This window comes from Dermacentor albipictus, chromosome 1 (genome assembly GCF_038994185.2).
Source record: "Dermacentor albipictus isolate Rhodes 1998 colony chromosome 1, USDA_Dalb.pri_finalv2, whole genome shotgun sequence".
NCBI lineage: Eukaryota > Metazoa > Arthropoda > Arachnida > Ixodida > Ixodidae > Dermacentor > Dermacentor albipictus.
Window position 1 is genome coordinate 157,280,784 of NC_091821.1, and position 23,949 is coordinate 157,304,732.

At 42.1% G+C, this 23,949-nt stretch overlaps 1 protein-coding gene across 5 annotated transcripts in view; it reads left to right on the plus strand.

Moving 5' to 3' along the window:
• Positions 1-23,949, plus strand: part of LOC135916573 (golgin subfamily A member 2-like) — a 154,117-nt gene that overhangs the window by 40,351 nt on the left and 89,817 nt on the right. For all 5 annotated transcript variants that reach the window (XM_065450007.2, XM_065450006.1, XM_065450009.2 and 2 more), the window contains 2 exons: positions 1,392-1,499; positions 8,942-9,026. In XM_065450007.2, the coding sequence (XP_065306079.1) occupies positions 1,392-1,499; positions 8,942-9,026 (193 nt within the window). The remainder of the gene's footprint in view (positions 1-1,391; positions 1,500-8,941; positions 9,027-23,949) is intronic.

Sequence of the window (23,949 nt, forward strand, 5' to 3'; positions counted from 1 at the left end):
TACATGTTTGAAATCTGCTTGAAATGCTCTATAAGTGGGTGGATTTTGAAATCTTTAGTACAAATATTGTCACGTGGTGGTGGCGTGTCAATACACGTGTCAATATTAAAGAAATGTTTTTTCGTGGAGTGTCTCCCCTTAACATAAATCTGGGATCACTGCTGGCTCTTCTGAAAAATTCTGCATCAGTTGTTCCTTTAATTCCTTTCTGTTTGTTTGCGAATGTGATATGGTCAATTTCTGCATATAGTTTCCATTTCCATAATTCTTGTGCCAGATCTGGTGAAACACAGCTTTCTTAAAATGCAGATTTTCTGATACGATGCACACAGTAACACAGCAATTCTCATACAGTAACTTTTTGATACTGCTTCCTCACCAAGTAAAAAGAAACAATATTAGAACAAATTTGTATTCAACATGAAAATTTCTTCCATTATATCGAACGTTTCTTATGAGCATATGTTCGTTACCCACTGACATCGGTGAGAAAAATTTAGGTTTACTTCATTATAGCATCTGATAATTTGTTATATTTATGTTCATTATGTATTGAGCTTCAACTGTACTATCTGAATCATGTTCCATGTCTCACTGAGAGTTTTCTGTAACTTAATACAAAATTTTGTTAAAGCTCTATTTGAAATTTTTGCCTATATCACTCATGTAATGTCCGTTTATATGTGCCAACAAGCTGAACAATGGGTTGCCAAGGAGCTCTGCCACCTAGTGAACTTACATGAAAGCCCTTCCAAAGTTATGTCTGCTTTGAGCATATACAAAATGACTCAATAACAGCTATATCTTAAGTTTGCATGTCACAGAAAAATAAATTTTAAAAAATCAGTACCGGAACTTACTGACAAAGGATAAACTTCCATTGGTACAGTGAGTATCTCAGACGATAAGACAATTGGCCATATCTTATGTGCCTGCCCGCAGTACAGTCCACAGAGGGCATGCCTTCGCCACGATCTTGACCAACTGGTCGACCAACCGCTATCTGAAAAAAGAATTCTACAACATCGAAAGGACCTACTGTCACAGAAGAAGGCCGTGCAAGCGCTATTGCGCTTTTTACGATCTACCAACCTGTGTGAATGACTTTAACTGGAACGCCTTTTGTGTGTGTGCCTCCATGTGTGCATGTTTTTTTTCCTTTTTTTTAGCGTTTTCCTCTGCCATCTTTCTAACCCCTATCCCCCATCCCCAGTGTAGGGTAGCAAACCGGCGACTCGTATCTGGTTTAACCTCCCTGCCTTTCCTCTTCATTCTCTCTCTCTCAGACGATAAGCTTTTTTGGGCTGTCCTACAAGCTGATAGCACTTAAAAAGCTTATTAATTATTAGTCCTTTATGACTTTTTTAGCGTTATGTCTTGTTCTTTTTCAGTATAAAGATGCTATGGAGCAGATTACAGCTGAAAAGCAGCAAATGGCATCACATTACCAGTCCTACGTGGATAATGTTTCACAGCAGCTTGATGCACACAAAACTAAGGTGAGAAGTGAGCTTGCAAGCATGTGCTTTTTAACTGTTTTGGAGATGAACAGAAATGTAAACTATTTCATCAGATAAAAACTCTGGAGTGGATTAACTCAAGCTTGTGCAGAGTGTCAAAGTTGTGCAGAGCTTAAAGGAACAGTACAAATTCTGTAAAGTATATGCAATTTGTGTTAATGGCTTAGTATGTTTTGAAAAAAAAGAAAGGTGTATTGTTATTGTAAGATATTTTATGATATCGGAGGTTAAAACTACATTCACTCATGTAATAAGTACATGTTTGTACTTATGCAAACTCATTTAATCCATTATGGAGTGAGGGAATTTTTGGTGTGATGATTAATTTTGTTGTGTGGCAACCAAATTGATTGGATTTCACTAGTCTTTGGTGTCTTTCCTCTGAAGCTGCAGTGTTACTCATTTCATACAGATTTCTTCAGAGACCGATTGAGGGATGGATAACTCTAGAAATGACAGAATTATTGTAACATGATTACTTAAGATTGAGCCATTAAGTGTTCAGTTGAGTAACAGCAAGGCTACATGGGGTTAACTCTGCAGTAGAATGTTCATACAAGCTGCTACTTCATCCAGTTTACAACCCCTCTCCGCAAAAAAAAGGGGGGAGAAAAAAAAAGAAAGAAAAGTTGTACTGGTACAACAACAAAATGAAAGTGATGCTTACTTTGTGTTTACCTGCTACTTGTAATTGGTAAGCTTTTTATGGTCTTGGTGATGCCTGACTTGGTCACTCATTGGCAACTTTGGAAGGCCTAAAATCTTGCATATGTATGCACTGACTGATGAGGCATGGACATAAATAAAATGCAATATTTGCATGATTTTGAGAAATCATTCTAGTGCCACCTGCACTGGTAGCTAACAAAGGTGTCTTCTAATTTTAATTACCAATGCATGCCATTAGGTCTGAATTGTAAGCAACAAAATGGTTGTATAGACATGTTTGGTGAGAAGGAACTAAGGGCTCAATTTTTTTGTTACTTACAGCAATATGAAGCAAATAGATATTCTGGCTTCATTGTCTGTTCAAAATGTGTTTGGTGTCAAAAATGAGGAAATCATAGTTTTGCTGCCATACATGGTGGCACCCATTGACCAAAATTAAAGTAGTCTGTACTCAGACCATATATCTCATTTCCCTTTAATCATCACCAGTGCCTGGCATGCCATTTCATGCTTTTATGCTTACTCAGGCTCTAACAGAAACTGGTTTACATGTCAACATGTTCAATGTACACATCACAAAACCTGTTTATCTGACAGTATGTACACACTGTGCTTTTCTTCTATCATTTGAATTAGCGAGCGTAATTTACTCATGGAAAGAAAGATATGCTGGCCTGGCAAAATATGAGAGTGAGTCAGAGAATCTTTGCCCCTACTTTTTTTTTAGCCAAAATCAGATATTACAAAAGTGTGGCAGTTTGGGCGAGTTGGTATGTCATGACTTTTTAAGGCTTGTAGCGTAGCTCAGAAAAAGCAAAAAAGAAGGTAAAAAGGTAATGAAAAGGAACAGAGAACCGATGTAGCGCTAACTTTCAACTGATAGTTTATTTCGTGACACGGAAGGCTACTTATACACTCAGCGAACCATGTCACATGAAGAGACAACACAAAACTAAGCAACAAACCCGAATGTAACCATACGAAAAATCATAGTCACACAGCCTGTGGCGGCAGTCCGAGATATGCCAATTCCTTGCTAGATGACGATAGTGAAGGTGAGCTTACACATGCACGGCCAAGACCTATGATAGCCTTTGCTTCGATGATGTATCCTGTAAGCTGATTATGACTAAAACCTAGAATGACACATTCTTCTAAAACAGGTTCGCAACCACACGTTTTGCAGTGCTGCGCAAGAAACACCCGAGCTGTAATACAATTCTTAGCATTGTAACCATGTTCGCACAGCCTGTCATTCAGACATCGGCCAGTTTGACCGACGTAACGTTTTCCGCACTTGAGTGGAAAACAATAAACAACAAAATGTGCGCAATTAACAAATTTCTTTTTATGATTCTTATCACAGCTAGGATGAGCCTCCTTATGCAGATTAGTAAGCTTGCAAATCCTCATAAGCTTGTTAGGGGCAGAAAAAAAACCCACACGAATATTCTCGCTTAGCGATTTTCTTAAGATTATGTGGGATGGTGTGGATATAAGGAATAATGCTTGTCTTACCCCGAGTAGTTGTCGGATTATCTTTGCGCTGGTTGTCTTTTCTAAACTCTCTTAGAATCCGTTCTGCTATTGACACTTGTAAGGACACAGGATAACCAGCCTGCGAAAGCTGTTCGCACTGAGAGGCAAAGCTACACGAAACGGTATGGTGGCACGATTTTTTCAAAGCATTATTTAGGCAAAGGTTAGCAATGCCTCTCTTGACCACCTTAGAATGAGCAGAATGAAACGGAAGAAGTGGTTTGTTAGCACAAGGTTCCTAATACCAACAAGTGTGAATATCAGAACAAGCTAAGTGCAGGTCCGGATCGTGCGACTCTGTGGGAGCTCGTAGGTAACGTCAAGGGGCGCAAGGCATTCTTTGACTATTGGCACCACCATGGCAAACTCATTCTCAAGGTCAGCCGGAGAACATTGAATGCAAAACAAAAAAATCAAGATATTTTAAATACGTTAGTCTGATTTAGGTGCACTGAGATGGCGACATCTAGGTAAGCTCAATATAAATCACTGAGGAGCGGAGCAATGCAAGAACCGATGCACGCTCCATTTTTCTGCAAATAGATGGTATCATCCCATGTAATGAACGTTGATGACAAATAAAAGCTAAAAAGTAAAATAATGCTTTGAAAAAATCGTGCCACCATACCGTTTCGTGTAGCTTTGCCTCTCAGTGCGAACAGCGTTCGCAGGCTGGTTATCCTGTATCCTTGCAAATGTCAATAGCAGAATGGATTCTAAGAGATTTTAGAAAAGACAACCAGCGCAAAGATAATCCGACAACTACTCGGGGTAAGACGAGCATTATTCCTAATATCCACACCATCCCACATAATCTTAAGAAGATCGCTAAGAGAGTGAATATTCGTGTGTTTTTTTTTTCTGCCCCTAACAAGCTTATGAGGATTTGCAAGCTTACTAATCTGCATAAGGAGGCTCATCCTAGCTGTGATAAGAATCATAAAAAGAAATTTGTTAATTGCGCACATATTGTTGTTTATTGTTTTCCACTCAAGTGCGGAAAACGTTACGTCGGTCAAACTGGCCGATGTCTGAATTACAGGCTGTGCGAACATGGTTACAATGCTAAGAATTGTATTACAGCTTGGACGTTTCTTGCGCAGCACTGCAAAACTTGTGGTTGCGAACCTGTTTTAGAAGCATGCGTCATTCTAGGTCATAGTCATAATCAGCTTACAGGAGAGATCATTGAAGCAAAAGCTATCATAGGTCTTGGCCGTGCATGTGTTAGGTCGCCTTCACTATTGTCATCTAGCAAGGAATTGGCGTATCTCGGACTGCCGCCACAGGCTGTCTGAGTATGTTTTTTCACATGGTTACATTCGGGTTTGTTGCTTAGTTTTGTGTTGTCTCTTCATGTCACATGGTTCACTGAGTGTATAAGTAGCCTTCCGTGTCACGAAATAAACTATCAGTTGAATGTTAGCGCTAAATCGGTTCTCTGTTCCTTTTCATTACCTTTTCACCTTCCTTTTTGCTTGTTCTGAGCTGCACTACAAGCCTTAAAAAGGTAATTACAAATACACATACTGTTCTACGTGCCTTACACTGTGCCTTACACTGTTTTTCCACATAGTCCCCACACCAGTTCAGACATTTGTCTGATTGCATCACTAAACTTGAGACGCACCTGTGGTAGAATTCATCTGGCTAACTGTGGAACTACCGTCAGACTGCTGTCTTGGCTTCATTGTTGCACGTTAATCGCGGTCTTGCCAGGAACTTCTTCAGGGGACCAAAAATGTGGAAATTACTAGAGGCAAGGTCTGGATTGTATGGTGGATGGTCCAGACTCTCCCAGTGAAATGACTGGAGCTTGTCAGCGGTTCTGATTGCCACATGCGGCCTCGCATTGTCATAGAGGATAACTGTGTTGTCCACATCGAGAATCTCTCGATGTTTTCACCTGATGGCAGCCAGCAGACGTGACAGTGTGGAACGATAAATGTCGGCATTGATGGTTGCACCTTGTGGCCTGAAATCCAGCAGGAGTGGTTCTCGGCAATCCCAGAAAACCATTAACATCACTTTATGAAGAGATGGCACTGAATGTAATTTTTTGTCATAGGCGAATCCGGATGTTTCCACACCATGCTCTGCTGCTCCGATTCTGGCGTGAAATGCAGTATACATGTTTCATCACCAGTAACAATGCAGTCCAGCAAACTTTCACTCTTCTCAGCATACTGTTGCAGATGATTCAGTGAAGCAGTCATTTGATTCCCTTTAATCATGCCATCTAACTGCTTAGGCGCCCACCGACATGAAACCTTCCGGTACCCTAAGGACCCACAAACGATATTGTAAACACTCCCATACGAAATGCCAAGTTCCTGGGAAATGTCCTTGAGTGGCACACGCCGATCCGCATTCACCATTGCATCCACGCGGGAAATGTTGTCGTCAGTCAGCGACGCAAGCGGCCTCCTGGAACGCTCATTGTCATGCAAGCCTTCATGGCCTTTTGCGAACTCACACCACCACCTCGCAATTCTCAAAGTGAGACACCTTTTTGCATACGTGGGCTGCATCTCCCTGTGGATTACGATGGGCGTTCATCCCTTGCTCCATAGAAAATGAATTGCACTTCATTGCTCGTATGCCGTGGATGTGTGAAGCACAACTGCCATCTTTAAGAACTGACAACAGTGCGGTGCTGCGGAGCTAAGACTAGTCCAGTCCATGAAAGATAAGGCCGGCCCAGTACATGAAAGATCCGTTGCTGAGAATGGATATTTTTGACTTCGCATTTACAGCTGTAAATTGGCTTAAAAAAAGTAGGGACAAATTCCGATTTGCGCTCATACATAGATTTATGTAGTATAATCTCATTCATGCATATTGAAAAAAAAATGCGAGAAAAGCATACTAACCGGGAAAGCGTACAATCCAAAGTACAGTGGAACCCCGTTCATACGTTTTTCACCGGACCGGGGAAAAAAAACGTAACAGCCGGGAAAACGCAACAGTGAGGAAAGCTCCGAAAATGAATGAAAAAATGCAGCTTCAACTATAGACAATTTATTTCCACAGAGTGCGCTTAGGACTTAAAAAAGTCTATAATGGTGGCTTGCCGTTTCTTTCGCTCGCTAGAAATCGCCACACGTTTCTCAATAGCCTGGAAGGCCGCATTGCTGTCAGCGTCGCTGTGAGGTGCGACGTACCTGCGGAGGAGGTCCAGAGCCGCGACGGCTTCTCCAAAGCTACGATTTGGCAACTCCCCGGCATCATGCGGCTCGTGCTCCTCGTCATCACCGTGCCACGGCAATGGCAACGGTTGAAGGAATATCCGCGGGAAATTTTGCCCTCTTTGGCGTAATCATGCTGACGTGCTAACGATTGTTTATTTTTCACGAATGGCCACTTAGTGGCGGCCTCTCGAACTGGTGTGCGGCTTCTTGCAGCCAGTTCCATAGCGAAGCCCAGCCAAAACTCGTCAAAAGCCGAAATGGCGGTTGGAACGTGTTGCCTACTTTAGCCCAGGCGGGTGCGGGGTGCTAAGTTGCGACGTACCATGCGGAAACGTTTTCACAGCTACTAGGTAACAGCGGGGTTCCTTATACATTGTATCCTATGGAAGTTATGCCGGGACCGGATGAAAACAATGTAGCAGCCGGGAAAACGCAGCAGTGAGGAACGTAACAGCAGGGTTCTACTGTAAATAACAAAAAAGTTGACTGACTCAACTATTGTCGACATCAGCGTAATGCAAAGCGTCATGCGGATCGTTGTGGCCCAAGACAGACGCCAACGTGAGTTGTGGTGGTGCTCCGGTGGCCTGAGACGTGTTTTATTGTTTTCCTATTGCATTGTGTTTTAAGAGGGTGACAGGAAACCAAAACGAAATGGAGCTGGTGGGCGACGCCAGATGCCGCCAAAGCGAAACTTGATACCCACATTGCATCGCATGCAGCAGGGAACTGTGGCATGTTTTGATTATCGCCTACTAAAAGCATGCCGTATGCTATCAATGGCACTACACACCACACTTTGTAAAACAAATAGATGAAGATGTTTAGCCCAATAGGTTTATCGGTGATACGTAGCTGTGAATGTGGCGTGCGACGACCCCAGGCAAAGATTTGCTGATACCGGAATAAGGAAGAGTGCACGCCGTCGTTTTAACGTGAGACGGGCGGCTATATACTGTTCTCGATCGTGCACGTCTCACGCCTTTTCTTGTTCAAATGGGATCTAGCAGCCAGAAAACTTACACGATTGCAATCTGCAGCATGGAACAGTGGCGAGTTTCGGTTATTGTCTATTAAAAGTGTGTGCTATGCTTCCGATGGTATCACGTGCTGTGAAACAGATAGGCGAAGATGCTTGTCGTAATAGGGTTGGTAGTGATAGCTGTGAATGCCACGTGCGACGACCCCATAGAAGATTTGCTGGTACCGAAATGAGAAACTAAGTCCGAGCTGCAGTGGGTAGCTATATACTGTTCTCGATCGCACGTGCCTAGCGCATTTTCTTGTTTACATGGAATCTAGCAGCCGGAAACTGTATCATACGATAGTAGTTTGGTGACATACTGAATTTTGGTCCCAAGAAATTGTGTTTTCTGGAAACATATGAACTGGTAAAAAATAAGCGTAACTTTATTGGGTCATTTTTTGTGTTCTCGATTGCGAATGTTAGCGCTGGGAAAACATACCTAACAGGAACGAATCAACGAGCTTCTACTGCATTTGAAGCTTGTTAGCAGAGCATTAAGCTAGGCTGATGAAGAGTGAAGTATAAATGTTGAAAGGTTGATAGGTGGTGGTGAAAACTTTATTGAAAATGCCCGGCGATTTGGGTGGGGTGGGGCCATAAGCACCCCAGCCTAGGTGACGGCCTCGAGTCCTTGGACCCGGGCGGCTTCCTCGGCGTGCCGGACGGCCCAAAGCAAAGATAATAAAAGATAAAGTTGATAAGCAAAGAAATATAACTTGTACCATTTGCTCAAAAATTCATGTACTAATATGTTGTCTTGTGATATGAGAGAAAGCTGCTAACTTGTGTTAACAGTGGTGCTAATGCCAGCAGTGTACTGGTTGTAGTCAAATATCGAGCTCTAGGCATTTAAAAACTGTGGGAACACATTATCCTGTAAGAGCATTGCAAGAGGACATGGTAACTTGCCTTAACGTTGTGGCTTGTGTTTGACAGCAGTGTTACACCTCTTGTGCACTAAATTTATGTGGATATTTATTGTTTCATTCTTCAAGCTGGTACAAATGTCAGATGAAAAGGAAAAACTTGAAAAGAAGTTGCAGGAATTGCTAAGTCAACATGCACAGCCCACTTCTCAAGGTAGGCTGCACTTTTACCAAAATCCTTGCAGTATTGTGATCTTCAACCTGCAGGAGATGGTTTGGCCTTTTGTCAAGTTCGAGAATAGTGCTTGTTTAAAGGGGTCTTAGGTCACTCAAAGCACAAAAAGTTTTTTATACTATTGGTTACAGTCACTATTTAGAGGACATTCCTCTGAAATGATACCAAATTCTCCCTGTATTTGTGCCCTTACTAAATATGGTTGCCTATGAAGGTGGTCGTAAAGATGCCCAACGAATGTGAGCCATGGTGGATGTTATATTAATTTATTTTCTTCCTTTTGTTATTTGCTAAGCCATCTCCTCTGTTTAAAATAGGTTCTGGCAACCTTGTCTCATTTGAAACATTTCTTATGAGAAATAAACAATGGAATCCTTCTATGAAAGTAATGAAGCTTTTAAGCTGGGCCTGTTGGCTCATCATCAAGCAGAAGCTATGTAGAACAAGGACAGTGGAAGGTACAGACTGTGTGAGCATTGATCTAGGTAGCTTATAATGAGGGTGTGCAGTTGAATGCATTCTGACTCGTGGAAGATGACGAAGTGATCTAATTCATAGATTAAGTTGGGCCATCTCATCAACCTTATCTAGGCATTCTGGCATTTTATTCATTCCTGTTTTAGCTTTCTTACGCTACAGGTCTTTGGTTCCTTACGACAAAATGCTTAGTTATTGTGTTCATGTTGTGTGCATTATTCCGTGTTCTCATTCTTGCCGAGACAATACGGACTAAGCAAGATTAAGGGGCATTTTAACAGCTTCTGCTGTAGTAATTGTTATCTTGATATATTGCATTCTGCTACCATTTCTTCAAATGCCAAAGTAAAGCTCAGAACCGATTGAAATATGCACTTCATTCTTCATTAAGTAAAGAGTTACCAGAAACTTCTGTGTGATACAGGCTCGTGCTTAGAAAGAAACATACTATGTCTACCTATTGAGGGGTTTATGGTACAATGTATTGTGTAACATGTTTGACAGTGTGGAATATTGTCAACTATTGGTTGACTTTGAGTGTAAGATATATAATGGCAACCCTAAATTGGACTCCTGAAAACCGAAAAGAAAAAAAAAAATTGAAACCTGAGTTATAACAAATATATTCACCCTATTGAAGTAGCAGCCCCTCTTGCTATTTGAAATAAATTGCTTGTCCTCGCACACTTTTACTCGCACCCACAGCACACAATGTGCACTCGATATGTTATTGCACTTGGACTTTATGCAGAACATCACAGCGATGGCCAAAATTTGGCTGGAGTGTCCACTAATTGCTATTGCAATAAAATTAATCTGTCATATAGGCAGAAGGCCTGAATATCTAGTACATGAGTAACAGGTATTTGAGGACCATGGCAAACTCTATGGAAAAGCATGTAAAGGAAGCCTTATAGAAATTGTGGACATGTGGTGCTGTAATAACGGTAATCTTGGGGGACATTAGTCATTCCTAGTTAGATAAATGCCATTGGTCAGACAAAAAAAATGTTTGCCTATTGTAGATGTAAAGAATGCAATACCAAACTTCAGAGTAGCATTGATCAAACATGAAAACATAAGTGAAAATAAAAATAAGCTGCTAGAAGAAATTTTATTTATTCGATTACCTCAAAGGCCCCTAGTCAAGGGTTATTACACGATGTGTGTACATTGACATCTAATGCATATAATTCACGCGTAATTCATACATACATTCTAAACTAATTCATACATTCACAAATAAATACAATTCATACTATTCTTTAAAGTGGCAGAATGGGAGTGTAGCACAAGGCAGGGAAGCAAGTCGTTCCAGTCCTTTGCTGTCTGTATGAAGAAGGATCTGAGATAGGCAGAAGTATGAGTGCACTCCCCATAAACAGCTTTTGAGTGGCTTGTACGACTGGAACTGCAATGAGCTGGTGTGATGACAGAAAGGCCAAGCTTTGAGTAAAAAAAATTTGTGGGATAGGCAAAGCCAACAGGTTTTGCCCCTAGATTCTAAGCTGTCAAGGTTAGCACATGATTTAAGTTGCGTTACACTATTCTGAAAGAAAGATCGAAGTAAATAAATCCAGCTGTGTGGTTCTGAATAGTCAAGAGCTTTAGACAGGTTAGAAAGATATTGCGCCGGCACATTTCAGTTTGGGACGCACCAATGTTAGATAGGCTAGTGTTTTGACAGAGGGTGAGGAAAGACGCATGTTATGACGGAGATGGCGTAGAACGTAATTCGCTTCGTTAGTAATACGAACGTGTGGCATCCAGCTCAGATTACCTGTTAAAGTTAGGCCAAGGTACTTGCATGAGTATGCGGTAGAGCTTAATGATGTGCCAACAGCATATTGTCATGTCACATAGTTCTGTCTGGGGTGCAGGAAGATTAGTACTGTTTTACTTACCTTTAACAACATCAGCCACTTTCTACGCCATCCCTTGACTTGGTCCAGGCCACAAAGAAGAATATTAGTTTCATTATTGCAAGTAGCAGGGCGATAAATCACACAGCCGTCAGCAAATAAATGAATTCCAGAGGAAATGTGAGAAGGAAGGTCGTTAGTATAAATAAGAAATAGTAAAGTGCCTAGTATGGTACACTGGATGTGACCGGGGATAGACAAGAAGACAGTGAATTAGCATAAATGAACTGCATGCAATTATTCAGGAAGCTGTATATCCAGCGGTCAACCTGCTGATCAAGATTTAAACAGGGAAGTTTGAGGAAAAAGCCGCTGGTGTAGAACTTTGTCAAATGCTTTTTCAAAATCAAGAGACAGTGCGTCCACGGGCAGGTTAACATCCAGACATGAACTGATATTAGTGAAAGATGTTTCAGATGTTTCATCTGGTGTACCACAACAAAGCGTTCTTGGTCCCTTACTCTTTCTGATACACACGAATGACATACCTAATAACTTATCTCATGCATGCGCATTTTCGCTGATGACTGCATTATCTATCGTTCTATTAACACCTCCGATGACCACCTGATCCTCCAAAATGATCTTAACCAAATTATTAATTGGTCTGACACCTGGCTAATGACTCTAAATTCATCAAAATGTAAAGTGATGTCCTTCACCTGCAAACGCACTAACTTGGACTATTCTTACTGTATTAAAAATGTCCCATTATCTCGGACCTCATCATTTAAATATCTAGGTGTAAATCTTTCAACAAACCTCTCTTGGACTTCTCACATTACCACCATCTGTGCCAGTGCTTCTCGATCACTGGGTTACCTGTGACGTAACCTTCGGAACTCACCTCCACTTATTCGCAAACTGGCATTTCAAACATTTGTTCGCCCTCGACTTGAGTTCGCCGCTCCAGTCTGGTCTCCCCACCAAAATTACCTAATTACCATGCTGGAATCAATCTAAAATAGAGCCGCACGTTCACGTTTCATTTCCCGAAATTATGACTACTGTTCTAGCGTAACTCAAATAAAGATTCACCTTTCACTTCAGCTGCTAAGTAATCGTCGCGACATAGCCCTTTTGTCATTATTTCATAAATACGCCCACCACACTAACAATCCACTAACGTTCCTTACACCTAGAAACGTCATCGCACACGTCGCACAGATTATACACTCATCATAGCTTCATGCGCATCTATGGTAAAACAGAAGCATTTAACTCATCTGCAATTCCACGTGCCATTCGGCTCTGGAACAACCTCCCCAACAACATAGTTGCGGAAACTGACCGTGAAAAATTCAAGCACTCGCTGAACTCGCTTAACCCATGTTAACCATTAATATCACACTCACTGTTCTGTGTTATTTTTTCTACCTTTTTCTTGCACTGTTATACGTTTGTTACAAACTTATATTGTTCCTTTTTATTGCAACCATATGCAGCTTTATGTAGCTAATATGTTTCTCTAACTTTTAGGCTGTGCACTTGGCTGCTGTTTTCTTTTGTTATGGTTGTTAATAGATTGTATGTATTTGATTGTGTGCCCCCCCCCCCCCCCCCTACTCAATCCCCATGTAGGGGCCTTGTAAGGTGTTTTACAAATAAATAAATAAATAAATAAATAAATAAATAAATAAATAAATAAATAAAAAAGAGTGGATTGCATTTCACACGATAGTCCTTTTTGAAAGCCATGTTGGTTAGGGTGAAAAAAGCTGGCGGATGTTACAAATTTTACAATGTGCCAATAAATTACATGTTCCTTTAGTCCAGAGCAAATGGATGTAAGTGATATTGGATGCTAAGCGTGGCCTGATGATGACAGACCCATCTTCTGCACTGGAATTACTTTGCCAACTTTCCAGTTGTGTAGCACTTCCCCGGACAACAATGATTGCTGAAAAATGGGGGTTGAGATGACACTGGTGACACTGTTCGCAAATTTTAAGACATTTTAATTAATTTCGTCTGTACGTGTGGATGACGTTAGTTTAAGAGAGCCAGTTAACTTGACAATGCTGTTGGATACAAAAGTTCACGGGGGCATGAGTGGATGGTCACAAAATGGAAAGTTAGGGAGTTTGCCGTAGGGCTCCTTGGTAAAGACTGAAGAAAATGTTGCATTCAGAGCTTCTGCAGCATCGCAGTCTGCAATCAAAGTGTTTGAGTCATCTACTAAAGATAAACTTCGATTAGGGTTGGGATTTAGTACTTCTCAAAATTGTTTGGAATTATTTTTGAGCATAGTAGATAATGTGGAAAAAAGGAAAAACCACTTAAATTTATGTAGTAGTAGGGGATTGAAACTATTTTCAACCATAAAATATTTTTCCCACGCTTGCACACTTTTGGAAAGTTTGGCCTTACGAAGAAGTCTCTTGTTGTTGAGGCGTTTTAGAGTGTTATTAAACCAAGGTGAAGACGACCGTTTGTTCACAGTGATAGTGGGAATACATGTATTAGCGAGGCTTTGCTTCTTTATTTTGAAAAGTGACTGGGTCGTTTCAATGGAGTGATTTATAAGGTTGGAGTTAAAGGCAGTGGAAAATTTAATAATAAGTTCACAGATCATGCTTTGGTAATCTGCCTTGTAAAGGGTGATAAGCTTCTTGACTTTTGCCGGGCGAGGAAATAAACACCGGGAAGGCCCATGGTTGACACAGTGATCACTTATGCTGGGCAGGTGGATGTGTGGAGATACATTGTTGGGACTTTTTACCTCTTTCTCTCGTTGTAGAGAGTACAGGCTGAATCAAGTTAAATGTAAGACAGGTGTTGACGAAATCGTTTTCGATGCTGTCATTTGAAATAATTGATGCTATGTCGTGCCAAGTTATCACGGGAAAATTGAAATCGCCCAGTAAAAGGACAAGATCGTTATGATAGGTTAAAGTAACGAACGACAGGGCAGTATGAAAATCCTGGATGAAGGGCACATCATAATTTGGGAGGCAATAACAGACGTCAATAATTACATGGAGGCAGTAAACCTTTGAATAAATGGACAGGATTTCTAGAGAAGAGACTATGTTGATATAGCTGCAACAAAGGCTACAGTGAGCCAGTTTGAGAACACCACCTCCTTGCCTACCGTCGCAATCATTTCGAAAGATATTGAAGTTGGTAGAAATGGACTGGATCTTGTCAGATACAGATGGAGCAGCCAAGTTTTGATGAGAATAATAAGGTTAGCTTTGTTGGTATGCACGAGAGGCTAGTGCATCGCGTTTGGACAGCAAACTTCCGATGTTTGTATAAAGAAAAACAAGTGAAGTGGCATGGGGATTAGTGGGAGACCACGATTGCTCAATAGAACGAGGAACAACTTGGCTTGCGACATAGTTGTAAACATAAGTGTTGTTTTCGATAAGTAGCCTGTCATGTCGAAGCTTGAATGGGTTGCGTTGAGATTTTGTGTGTTCCACAAAGCGCTTATGTGCAAGTTTAGAAGCGGGTGAAAAATCTTCAGCAACGCTGCATGCTGTGCCTCTTAGTTTGCTCGAGCAGGAAAGAATGTGCTTTTTGTTCTTAAAATGGGCAAATTTAACGAGAACTGGTCTGGTCTTGTATGGCTGAAAGGAGCCAAGATGGTGCACACATTCTATGTCCATTGGCTGAGTGGATATATCGAGACTCTCGGCATGAAGATCGATGATTAGTTTCTCTAACTTAGCCCATATTTCCCAATTGCAATCTTTAAGGCCAGAAAAGACAAGGTTAGATCTGCGTGTCCTATCTTCAGAATCATCCGTTATAATTTTTAATGCTTTCACCTGCATAGCATTTTGCTCTGTAACGTGCTGGATGCCGTTTAGCTAAGTTTTTACTTAAGGGATTGCGGTACACTCTGTTTCTGTTTTGGAAAGCCGATTTTTGATTTCTTCAGTTTTTGTCACTTTGAGATAACTTTGTGCACGTCACTTTTATTTAATTCAGAAGCGACGCTTGCCCAGATTGAATTTCCTCCAGCGCAGACACGATCTTCCATGAAACCTGAGTGACAGATGAAGGGGTGTTGGGACCAGGACTTAGTTAAATATTGCCAGAAAGCATCAGCAGATTCAGCAATATGTAAGAACAGTCATAACACATGGCTCGAATGCACAGTGGGCTTGGCAGCACAATCAAAGCAGTCTAATCTGTATGCAGTGGGTGTAATGAATATTGCCAATTTACCTGAATGCCAAGAAGATGACACACGTGAGCAAAATACATTGCTTTCATGCTGCCAAACCTATTGAGCTGTGCGCGGATGGCACAGAGGTTTTATCGTGCCCTTGTGATGCATGTGTCGACGTGGTTTCTCGAAGCCAAGAGGCCAGGCAACACTGGCAAGAGCAGGGCCAAGCAGGATTGTGTAGATGCTTTCGTGTTCCTTGTCAGTGGGCATAAAAGCTGTTTTGAGTGTTTTCGAGAGTTCACAGGAAATTTCCAAGACTGTGGCTGACCATCTGCTGGGCCCAGGCAGGTTCCTACTGGCAGGAGAGCCTAGTAGGTCGCAGAAATTGAGAGAAATGGGAAGACTTTAAAGAGACTAAAGAATAAGGCTCAAGTAATTCTTCAAGAAAATGCTAAGTCTGTAAGCAATCAATGGGTGGCATAAATTCAAAGGAATTATGATCAGGCCCCAAGAAAGTTTGGAATAACCTAAAGGCTTTGTAAAGACTTCAGACATAACACATGGTCCTTTAGAGGATGGCCAGAGTAACCTTCTAGAAAATGAAGTAATGACTTTTTTCACTAATGGAGTTTATTTGTGAAAAGTTACAAGAAAGCTTTAGAGATTTCAGAAACCAGGTAACCTGAATTTGAATATTGTCATTTGTTTGGGTACATTGTGCGTGCAGCTAAGGCTGAAGGCGAGCTCCAGATCTAGCCATACACAGTTTCGTGGTACTCCCCAACCTGCAGCGCGTGGAATTGCAGCTACGTCAGGTTCGAACGAATATGGCAACCAGCGGTGTCAACTCTAACGTTTATTGCTACAAGCAATAAAGGACACTGGCAGAGGGATGTCCATTATGTAATAAGTAATGAATAGGCATGCCTCATTGCTTGGGATAGTCAGGCAAACGAGGTCACTCACGGGTTGCAGAAGGTAAATCAATCTGGCAGGTTAGAGGTCAGGTGCCAGAGAGAGAGGCTCTCCTGCGCTAGCGCGCTTTTATAGCTTTTTACCTTTTGCAAGGGGAATGTCCTCCTCGCCCGTCAGATACCTTTCTCTTTTCCATGAGCTGGGGGGAAGGGTATGCACGTCATGAGAGCAACGGAGAACAGTAGGGCACATAATGCCTTCCTCCTGTGTGTATGCTGGTTCTCGACACGTCCGCAACATGCGAACGGGGCGACGTGAGTACGCGGGAGGAAATGAGCACATGTGCTCCCCACACATTTGACAAAGGGATGATTTCGACATTCACATGGAGTAGATAGATTAGAAAAAGGTAGAAAGAAGGTTGCCCAAGTGTACAGGGACATGATCAGACAGAATACGAATGAGACTCTATTATCCATGGCCAAGGGGCCAGAAAGACACTGTACACTGCTGTGAACGATACACAAAGAAAATTACAGGAACCTGGAGGGAGAGAAGGATGAGCCTCATCTATAACAAAGAGAACACCAAGTTATACAGGCCTTTCAGGTAGTAGGCCAGAGAAAAAAAAATTTCTTTTAATATTAAGCCAGGATTTAAATAACCTTTCTTTCCTGAATAAGCACATCTTATTTAACTTCATCAACTATTTAAAGTGCAGAAAATGGTTCATTTTATTTTGTGGCAGGTAATTTTTCTCATTAAAATGTGGTAAATGTGCTAGTCACGGCAGCAGTGACAAGTAACTAATGAGTTGCTGAATTGAGTAAAGCCTTGGCATTTATGTAGCTAAGTGTGGGACCTACGCAATGAACTAGGATAAATGTAATGGCATAAATATTAAGGAAGGAATGTTCGAAAAACTAAGCAAAGTGAAAAAAATTGCCAATTTGGAGCAAATATATTTGCAAAATTTGCAAAGCTGTAAATGCAAAAGTATTGCATAATTTTTTTATTCTAGTTCGTTGCACACATCTGTATGTGAGGAATGAGTTTGAACGCACCGTGGTTGCTCAGTGACTATGGTGTTGGGCTGTTGAGCATGAGGTCGCGGGATCGAATCCCGGCCATGGCGGCCGCATTTCGATGGGGGTGAAATGCGAAGACACCCGTGTACTTAGATTTAGGTGCACGTTAAAGATCCCCAGGTGGTCAAAATTTCCGGAGTCCTCCACTACGGCGTGCCTCATAATCAGAAAGTGGTTTTGGCACGTTAAGCCCATAATTTAGAAATGAGTTTGAAAAATTCATATCAAAATATTTGTTTGAAAAGAAGTTATCAAGGTTTGCATAATGTGAGGTGGAGCAAGATCTCATTTTGAGAAAAATGTAACCAAATTTTCACACCATGTGAAAGATGTCAAAAATAACACAAAGGCTTAAAATGCACCAGCTTCATAGCTAAAGCCCCCATGAGATGCACTAGTCTCCTTTTGTTCATGTGGTTGCTCAGCGGCAACATAAAATGAAAAAAAAAGTGTTTTTAATCATATTTATATAAAAAAGAATAGTACTGATTGCCCGTTTTACAATACGAGGGTACGGCCTGAAAAACTCGTTGCAACTCCCAAGCTAGTGGCGATAGGAAGATAATTTCTTTTGCAACAGGTTGCTTAATCTGTGGGAATACATAAAATGTAAAAACCGAAAAATTAATATTCTGAAAAAAAATTTTTTGACTTTTTAAGGGGGCCTACTATCTTAACGGTTCATGTCGGTGTAGTGTAGGATAATAATGCAAGTTGTTAAGATCCGGCTGCAAGAGTTGGCAGAGGAGGTATGGTTGATGATAAGTTCAACTTTGCCCTGCAATCGGTTAGCCGCCTGGTTATCTCGGATGGTACAGTGACTGCGCGGCAAAGGTGGTGGTCCTAGGTTCGAGTCCCGGACCAGGATGAATTTTTCTTCAACTGCGAGCCTCTTCTTTCGAGGAACCCATATGGGTTTCCATTATTGCAATTACTATGATTGGGTGGATGTCTCGTTTTCCCTTTATTAAAAAATATAAGTGTCAATGTACATGTGAAAGAAAAGTGCCAGAACACTAATATGCTCCAGACTTGTAGCATGAATGTCCTTGAGTTTCCTCCTTGTCATGTTTTGCCTGTTTATCAACTCTCCTTTTTTTTTTTCTGGCTTGCTTTCCTTCATGAATTGACTGGCCAAATGCCTATTAGACAAGGGCTCTCCCTCGCATGACAAGCTCTAGTAGTGAATGGACTTGGTTCTATTCCAATTTGCCGCAAGACTTCTGATGTTGCACTGTTTCCGCTGTTAAAATGACAGACAACTTTTAAAAGGCCATATTTGAGGATTAGCAGGCTAACACACACTTCCCTTGGATATCTTTGCCAAATCAGGCCAATGAAGCATTCATTTGCATTTTGTGTCTTCCCATGGAGGCACTTCTTTAGCAGCCCACCTGAGGACAGGTCTCTGTACACAAGTAAGGCACATGCTATGCCTTGGGTGGTCATCAGTGGAGCTGCAATGGAACAGGGCTGCTAGATTATGCTGCTTCATTGCTGTGAGGTCTCCCACATTTTACCTAATAGCAATGATTGTCTGCATCGTACATACATGACATTCTTACTTACCTAATAGCAATGCCATAGTAGTTTTGTAGGTGATGAATCAAGGTATCAGTAAGCTGCCCTTTGCCTCCTAAGCCACATACTGTCTTATTTAGTTTCCATAACCTGCAGCCAACGTGCTTCTGAATGTGGCCAATGCATTCCAGTTTCTTTACGCTCTTGTGCCTGTACATGTCCTTTATGGTTGCATGGCTTTTGAAGTCGCTATCACCATATAAATCTACATACTTTAGTCCATGAGCAGCTTCTGACTTGTCAAATATGCGGTAGAGCCCAGCTGGTTCCATACCACCTGCACTAGCTTTGTGGTTTGTGTGACAAATGGTCTGGTCCACTTTCCACTGCAGGAACTTAATATTGGAGAGAGTTTGCTGTGAATCTTGCATGCCTTACACATGCTGGACAGTACCTCATCATCAATGACTTTCCTGGTATCAACTGAGGTCAAACACAGCCATTTAATGAAGAGTGTCCCCTTTTTTACCAAGTTCCGTCTCCAGATATGCCACAATTATTGTTCTTGACAGAGTGGCAGACTTCCTCAGCACCATCAACCGTTGACTTTACCACAACTGTTTCTGATGCAGAAGAAACCTTGGACGATATCCTGTCATAAGCAGAATGAGATGAAGGTAGGGGCATGTGCCCGCATACCCTTTGCCCAATTGCTGAATTGTGTACACTAGACATACATTATTTTCCACGGCGTGCCACAATTTCATTCATGTTTCAAAGATGTTGACATAACCACACTCACAAAACACGGCACAGATAGAAGACACACCTTGCAGGGAAAGTTCCTCCCCAGTGAAGTACCGGTAGTCATTCATTGAGGGCAGGCTAACAATGTAGATACAGCTACAAGAAGATCAAAATTGATAATCCTGTTTCCTTGATGTGAAGGGTTATCCAGCAGTTCTTCATACTTCTCCATCACATTTCCAAGCTTTGAAGCACTAGCTATTAATTCTGCATCCACATGGTTGCTGCACCCTTCATTTGCCGTGTCTATTGCCTGTAAAATATCGCTTCGGCTGCTTGAACGTCCTAAACTTCGCCATCAGGCTGATGATAACTCAATCTTTATTTCACTTCCCAAGCTGAATACAATACATGGCAGAAAAAAGCAACGCACTTCATGAGTGTTGATGCTGGCTAGGACACAATGAATATAAACCAACAGGTTGGAGTGTTCTGGCACCCCCTAACGATAGATTGCAAAATAATGTAAAATATAAAGTATTCCACAGCACGGTTTTGATGTGAGCAAAAATTAATACCAAATTGACGTACTAATATTGTAAAACAAAAAACTTTAAAAAAGTGTAAAACCGAAACTTTTCAATGTCGGTTTTACCACGCACGGTGTACCCTACAAGTTAGCCTGTAACGTTTGAACAAAACAAGGCAGAAGTGTGATTCATTTTGCAATAAGTAGAGGACTGTGTAGGGTTGCATAGAAGTAAAGAATGTCATTTTATCAATGAAAAATTGGTATTTCAATGTGTCCTCATACCTTAAAGCCTAAGTGGAGGTGCTGCATTACCTTTCAGGACCATTTGCTTTGATATCGTTTTTCTAGCAGGCAGTACACACATTCTTCAAGGGCTGGTGGACATTTGTGTAGAGGAGGTAGATGCATTAAGCTTCCAATTTAGTGTTGAAAATCAAGTAATGTGCAATGTAATGGTGAAAGTAGCAATTATGCTATTATGTTTTGAATTCCTGACATTCAAGGTGTACTAACACAATAGGATGGTATTATAGGGAAGTTCTCAGAACCTAAAGCTCATTTGCTATGTTAGTATCTTTACTATAACCGTAGCTCACTGTTTTGCCTTTCTGTAACTATGATAAAAGTTTCCTAAGCATGCTTGGTTGATTTTCATTCTAAACAGTGCTAACTTTCTATTTATTCAAACACAGATTACACATATTCAGGAAAAATTAAATTCTGGGGCTTTATGTGCCGTAACCACAATCTTATCATAAGGCATGCAGTAGTGGGGGACTTCGAATTAATTTTGACCACCTGGGGCTCTTAACATACACCAAATCCACGGTACATGGACATTTTTGCATTTCACCTCCAGCGAAATGTGGCCATAGCATCTGGGATTTGATCCTGGGACCTCGTGCTTAGCAGCGCAATGCCACCACAGCGAGTATTACACATCTTTGGCTATGTTCTTGTGTTTCATCGGTTGAGTGTTGATTTTGTAAAGCAGCTTCTGCTTGTCAAGAAGAGACAGAACCTTCCACTTTGATATGATGGAATATTAACTGGCACAATTACGTAAGCACTTTAAATTACGTAAGCAAGTATGTAAGCACTTTTAAGCCTCACAGAAGTGTTTTTATTGCTCAAGGCTGCATGACAGTGTTGTTACTGTGCAAGATGCAGACCAAAGAAAGGGAGGGGCAGCTATCATTACACATGTAGATGTTGTCCTCATTTGACAAGCGCGCCGTGATAGGAAACTGTGGTAACCACCTTGGTAAGGATCAAGGCAGCTTGTGCATGAAGGATTTGTTGTAGTTATGAAAACTCTGTACTGAACCATGGTGAGATGATCATTGTTTACTTTGTCATTGTCTGGAAGTCATAGGTATTCATGCATTCTCTTTTTTTATTATTATTTTCATTTTCTTTAATGCCGGGACTATTCATATCATTCCGTAAATGGTCAAGAACTGTATTTTTATGTTTCATATATCTTTTTGTTGTGGGGATGCGCGACTCTCGCGCATCCCCTGATGTTTTTCCCGCATAGCGCGTCTCCTGTAGTGCGGCTTCGCCGCGTGGCCTGCGTGATGCCCGCGGCGGTCGATGTGGTTGGGGCGCAGTGCGAGAGATGGCACGAGTGTTGCGCTGCTAACGCCGCCTCACGGCAGGGTTACTTGGGGGCGCAGGGCAGAACGGGCTGGCTCTTTCTCGGCGGGTCGGCGCACGGCGTGGACGTCCCGGCGCGTGCGCCGACCCATGCTTCTGCGAGACCGTCTCGCGTGGCCGCCTTGGAATGCGCCACCATTCGTGTGACAATATGCGCGAACGACCAGGCGTGGGGATCCAGCATGGGGTGAACATATTCGCTCGCCATGCGGTCGCGGTAAGTCGTACTTCTAGATTTGTCGCGCGCCCATCGGCATGTTTTGTGGATAGCAACTCGGCTAGCAGGCATTGATCTATGAAAGGTGCAATAAATGCCCCTTGTGATTGTTTGCACTACTGTGTTGTCGTTCCTTTGTCCCAAGAGCACGGAGGAGAACCCCACATTGTTTACTATACCCATCTTCCCTACGGTATATTTGTGAAAAAATACATGGATGCATACGGGATCATAATAGAGACTGGCGTTTCTTTTCACTGCAATCGTTAGTTCGCTACATGCGGGATCAGTATAAGAAGGTTTTACTGTACCTTTGTTTACTGATAAATTTTAGAAGGACTTGCATGTGACAGCAGAGTGACTAAGTAAAGAAAAAGAAATGCTGCTGTCATGAGACATAAGGACACTCTGGTGTTGGTATAACAAAATGGAAGCAATATTCAGGATCAGGAAGAATGGTAGAGGGTGTCATGTTCATATTACGCTAGAGATCAGGTGCTACTACTAAACTTGAAGTCAAACAGGTAGTTATTATAGACAAGCTTTAGGCACACATGGCAGCATGACAGATGAACCAGTCCAAGGTGCGGGGTCCCCAATTCCTGGGACAAAGGAACAGCAATGCAATAGAAACATTCACAAGGGCATTTAGTGTACCTTTCATGCACCACTACCAGCTAGCCAAATTAGTACCAACTGAACATGCCGATCACAGACGAATTGAGGAAGTCCGACTCAACGTGACAGGATATTGAACGAATATGTTCACTCCCATGCTGGACACCAACGCCTAAACGTTTGCATGTTAAGTCACTTGAACACTGACGCGTTCAAATGATTGAGTTGGTTCCTCCCGATGCCTCACTCGGAAGCTTCGCGAGACGGTCCCACAGGGCGTGCCAACAGGCGCACGACAAGTCCGCACACTATGCTGACCTCAAGCCAAAGAGGAGAGGCTACTCTCCTTTGCAGCCGAGTAACCCTGCCGTTAGATGCCGTTTTGTGTGCGACACTCGCACCATCCCTAGTACTATATTGCAACTACGCCAACGGGTGGCGGCACTTAGGTAGGTGGAGAAGCCAGATTACAGAAGGTGTGAGAGCCATGCAAAGAAAAAAACATAAGGGGTGCAAGAAAGTCGAGTGTCCCCACAAAGGAGTGACATCAGGTGGTCAACCTTTGAAATGCGAGAGGTGATAATCAAGCTTCTGTATTGTGGAGTTCTCACATGAGCTCTTGGGACAAAGGAACAAAAACAACGCAGTAGTGCAGACAATCACAGTGGCATTTATTGTGCCTTTTATACACCTATCTGTAGCCAGCCGAATTATTACTGATAGCCGATGGGCGCACGACAAATTGAGCAAGTCCAACTCACCGTTACTGGATAGCGAGTGAGTATGTTCACCCGCATGCTAGACACCATTGCCTAATCGTATGATGTATGGCCATGCGAACGGTGGCGCATTCGAACGATCGTGTTTGTCCATTCCGGTGTTATGCTCCAAAGCCTTTCTCAGGATGGTCCTGTGAAGCATGATTTGCGTACGCGCGGAAAGTCTGCGCCGCTTGCCGAGTCCAAGCCCAAGAGGAAGAGCCTGCTACCTTTTGCGTCCCTGTAACCCCTCCGTTACGTGGTGTTAGCAACGCAACTCTTGCGCCATCTCTCGTAATATGCTGCAGCCATACCGACCGCCGCC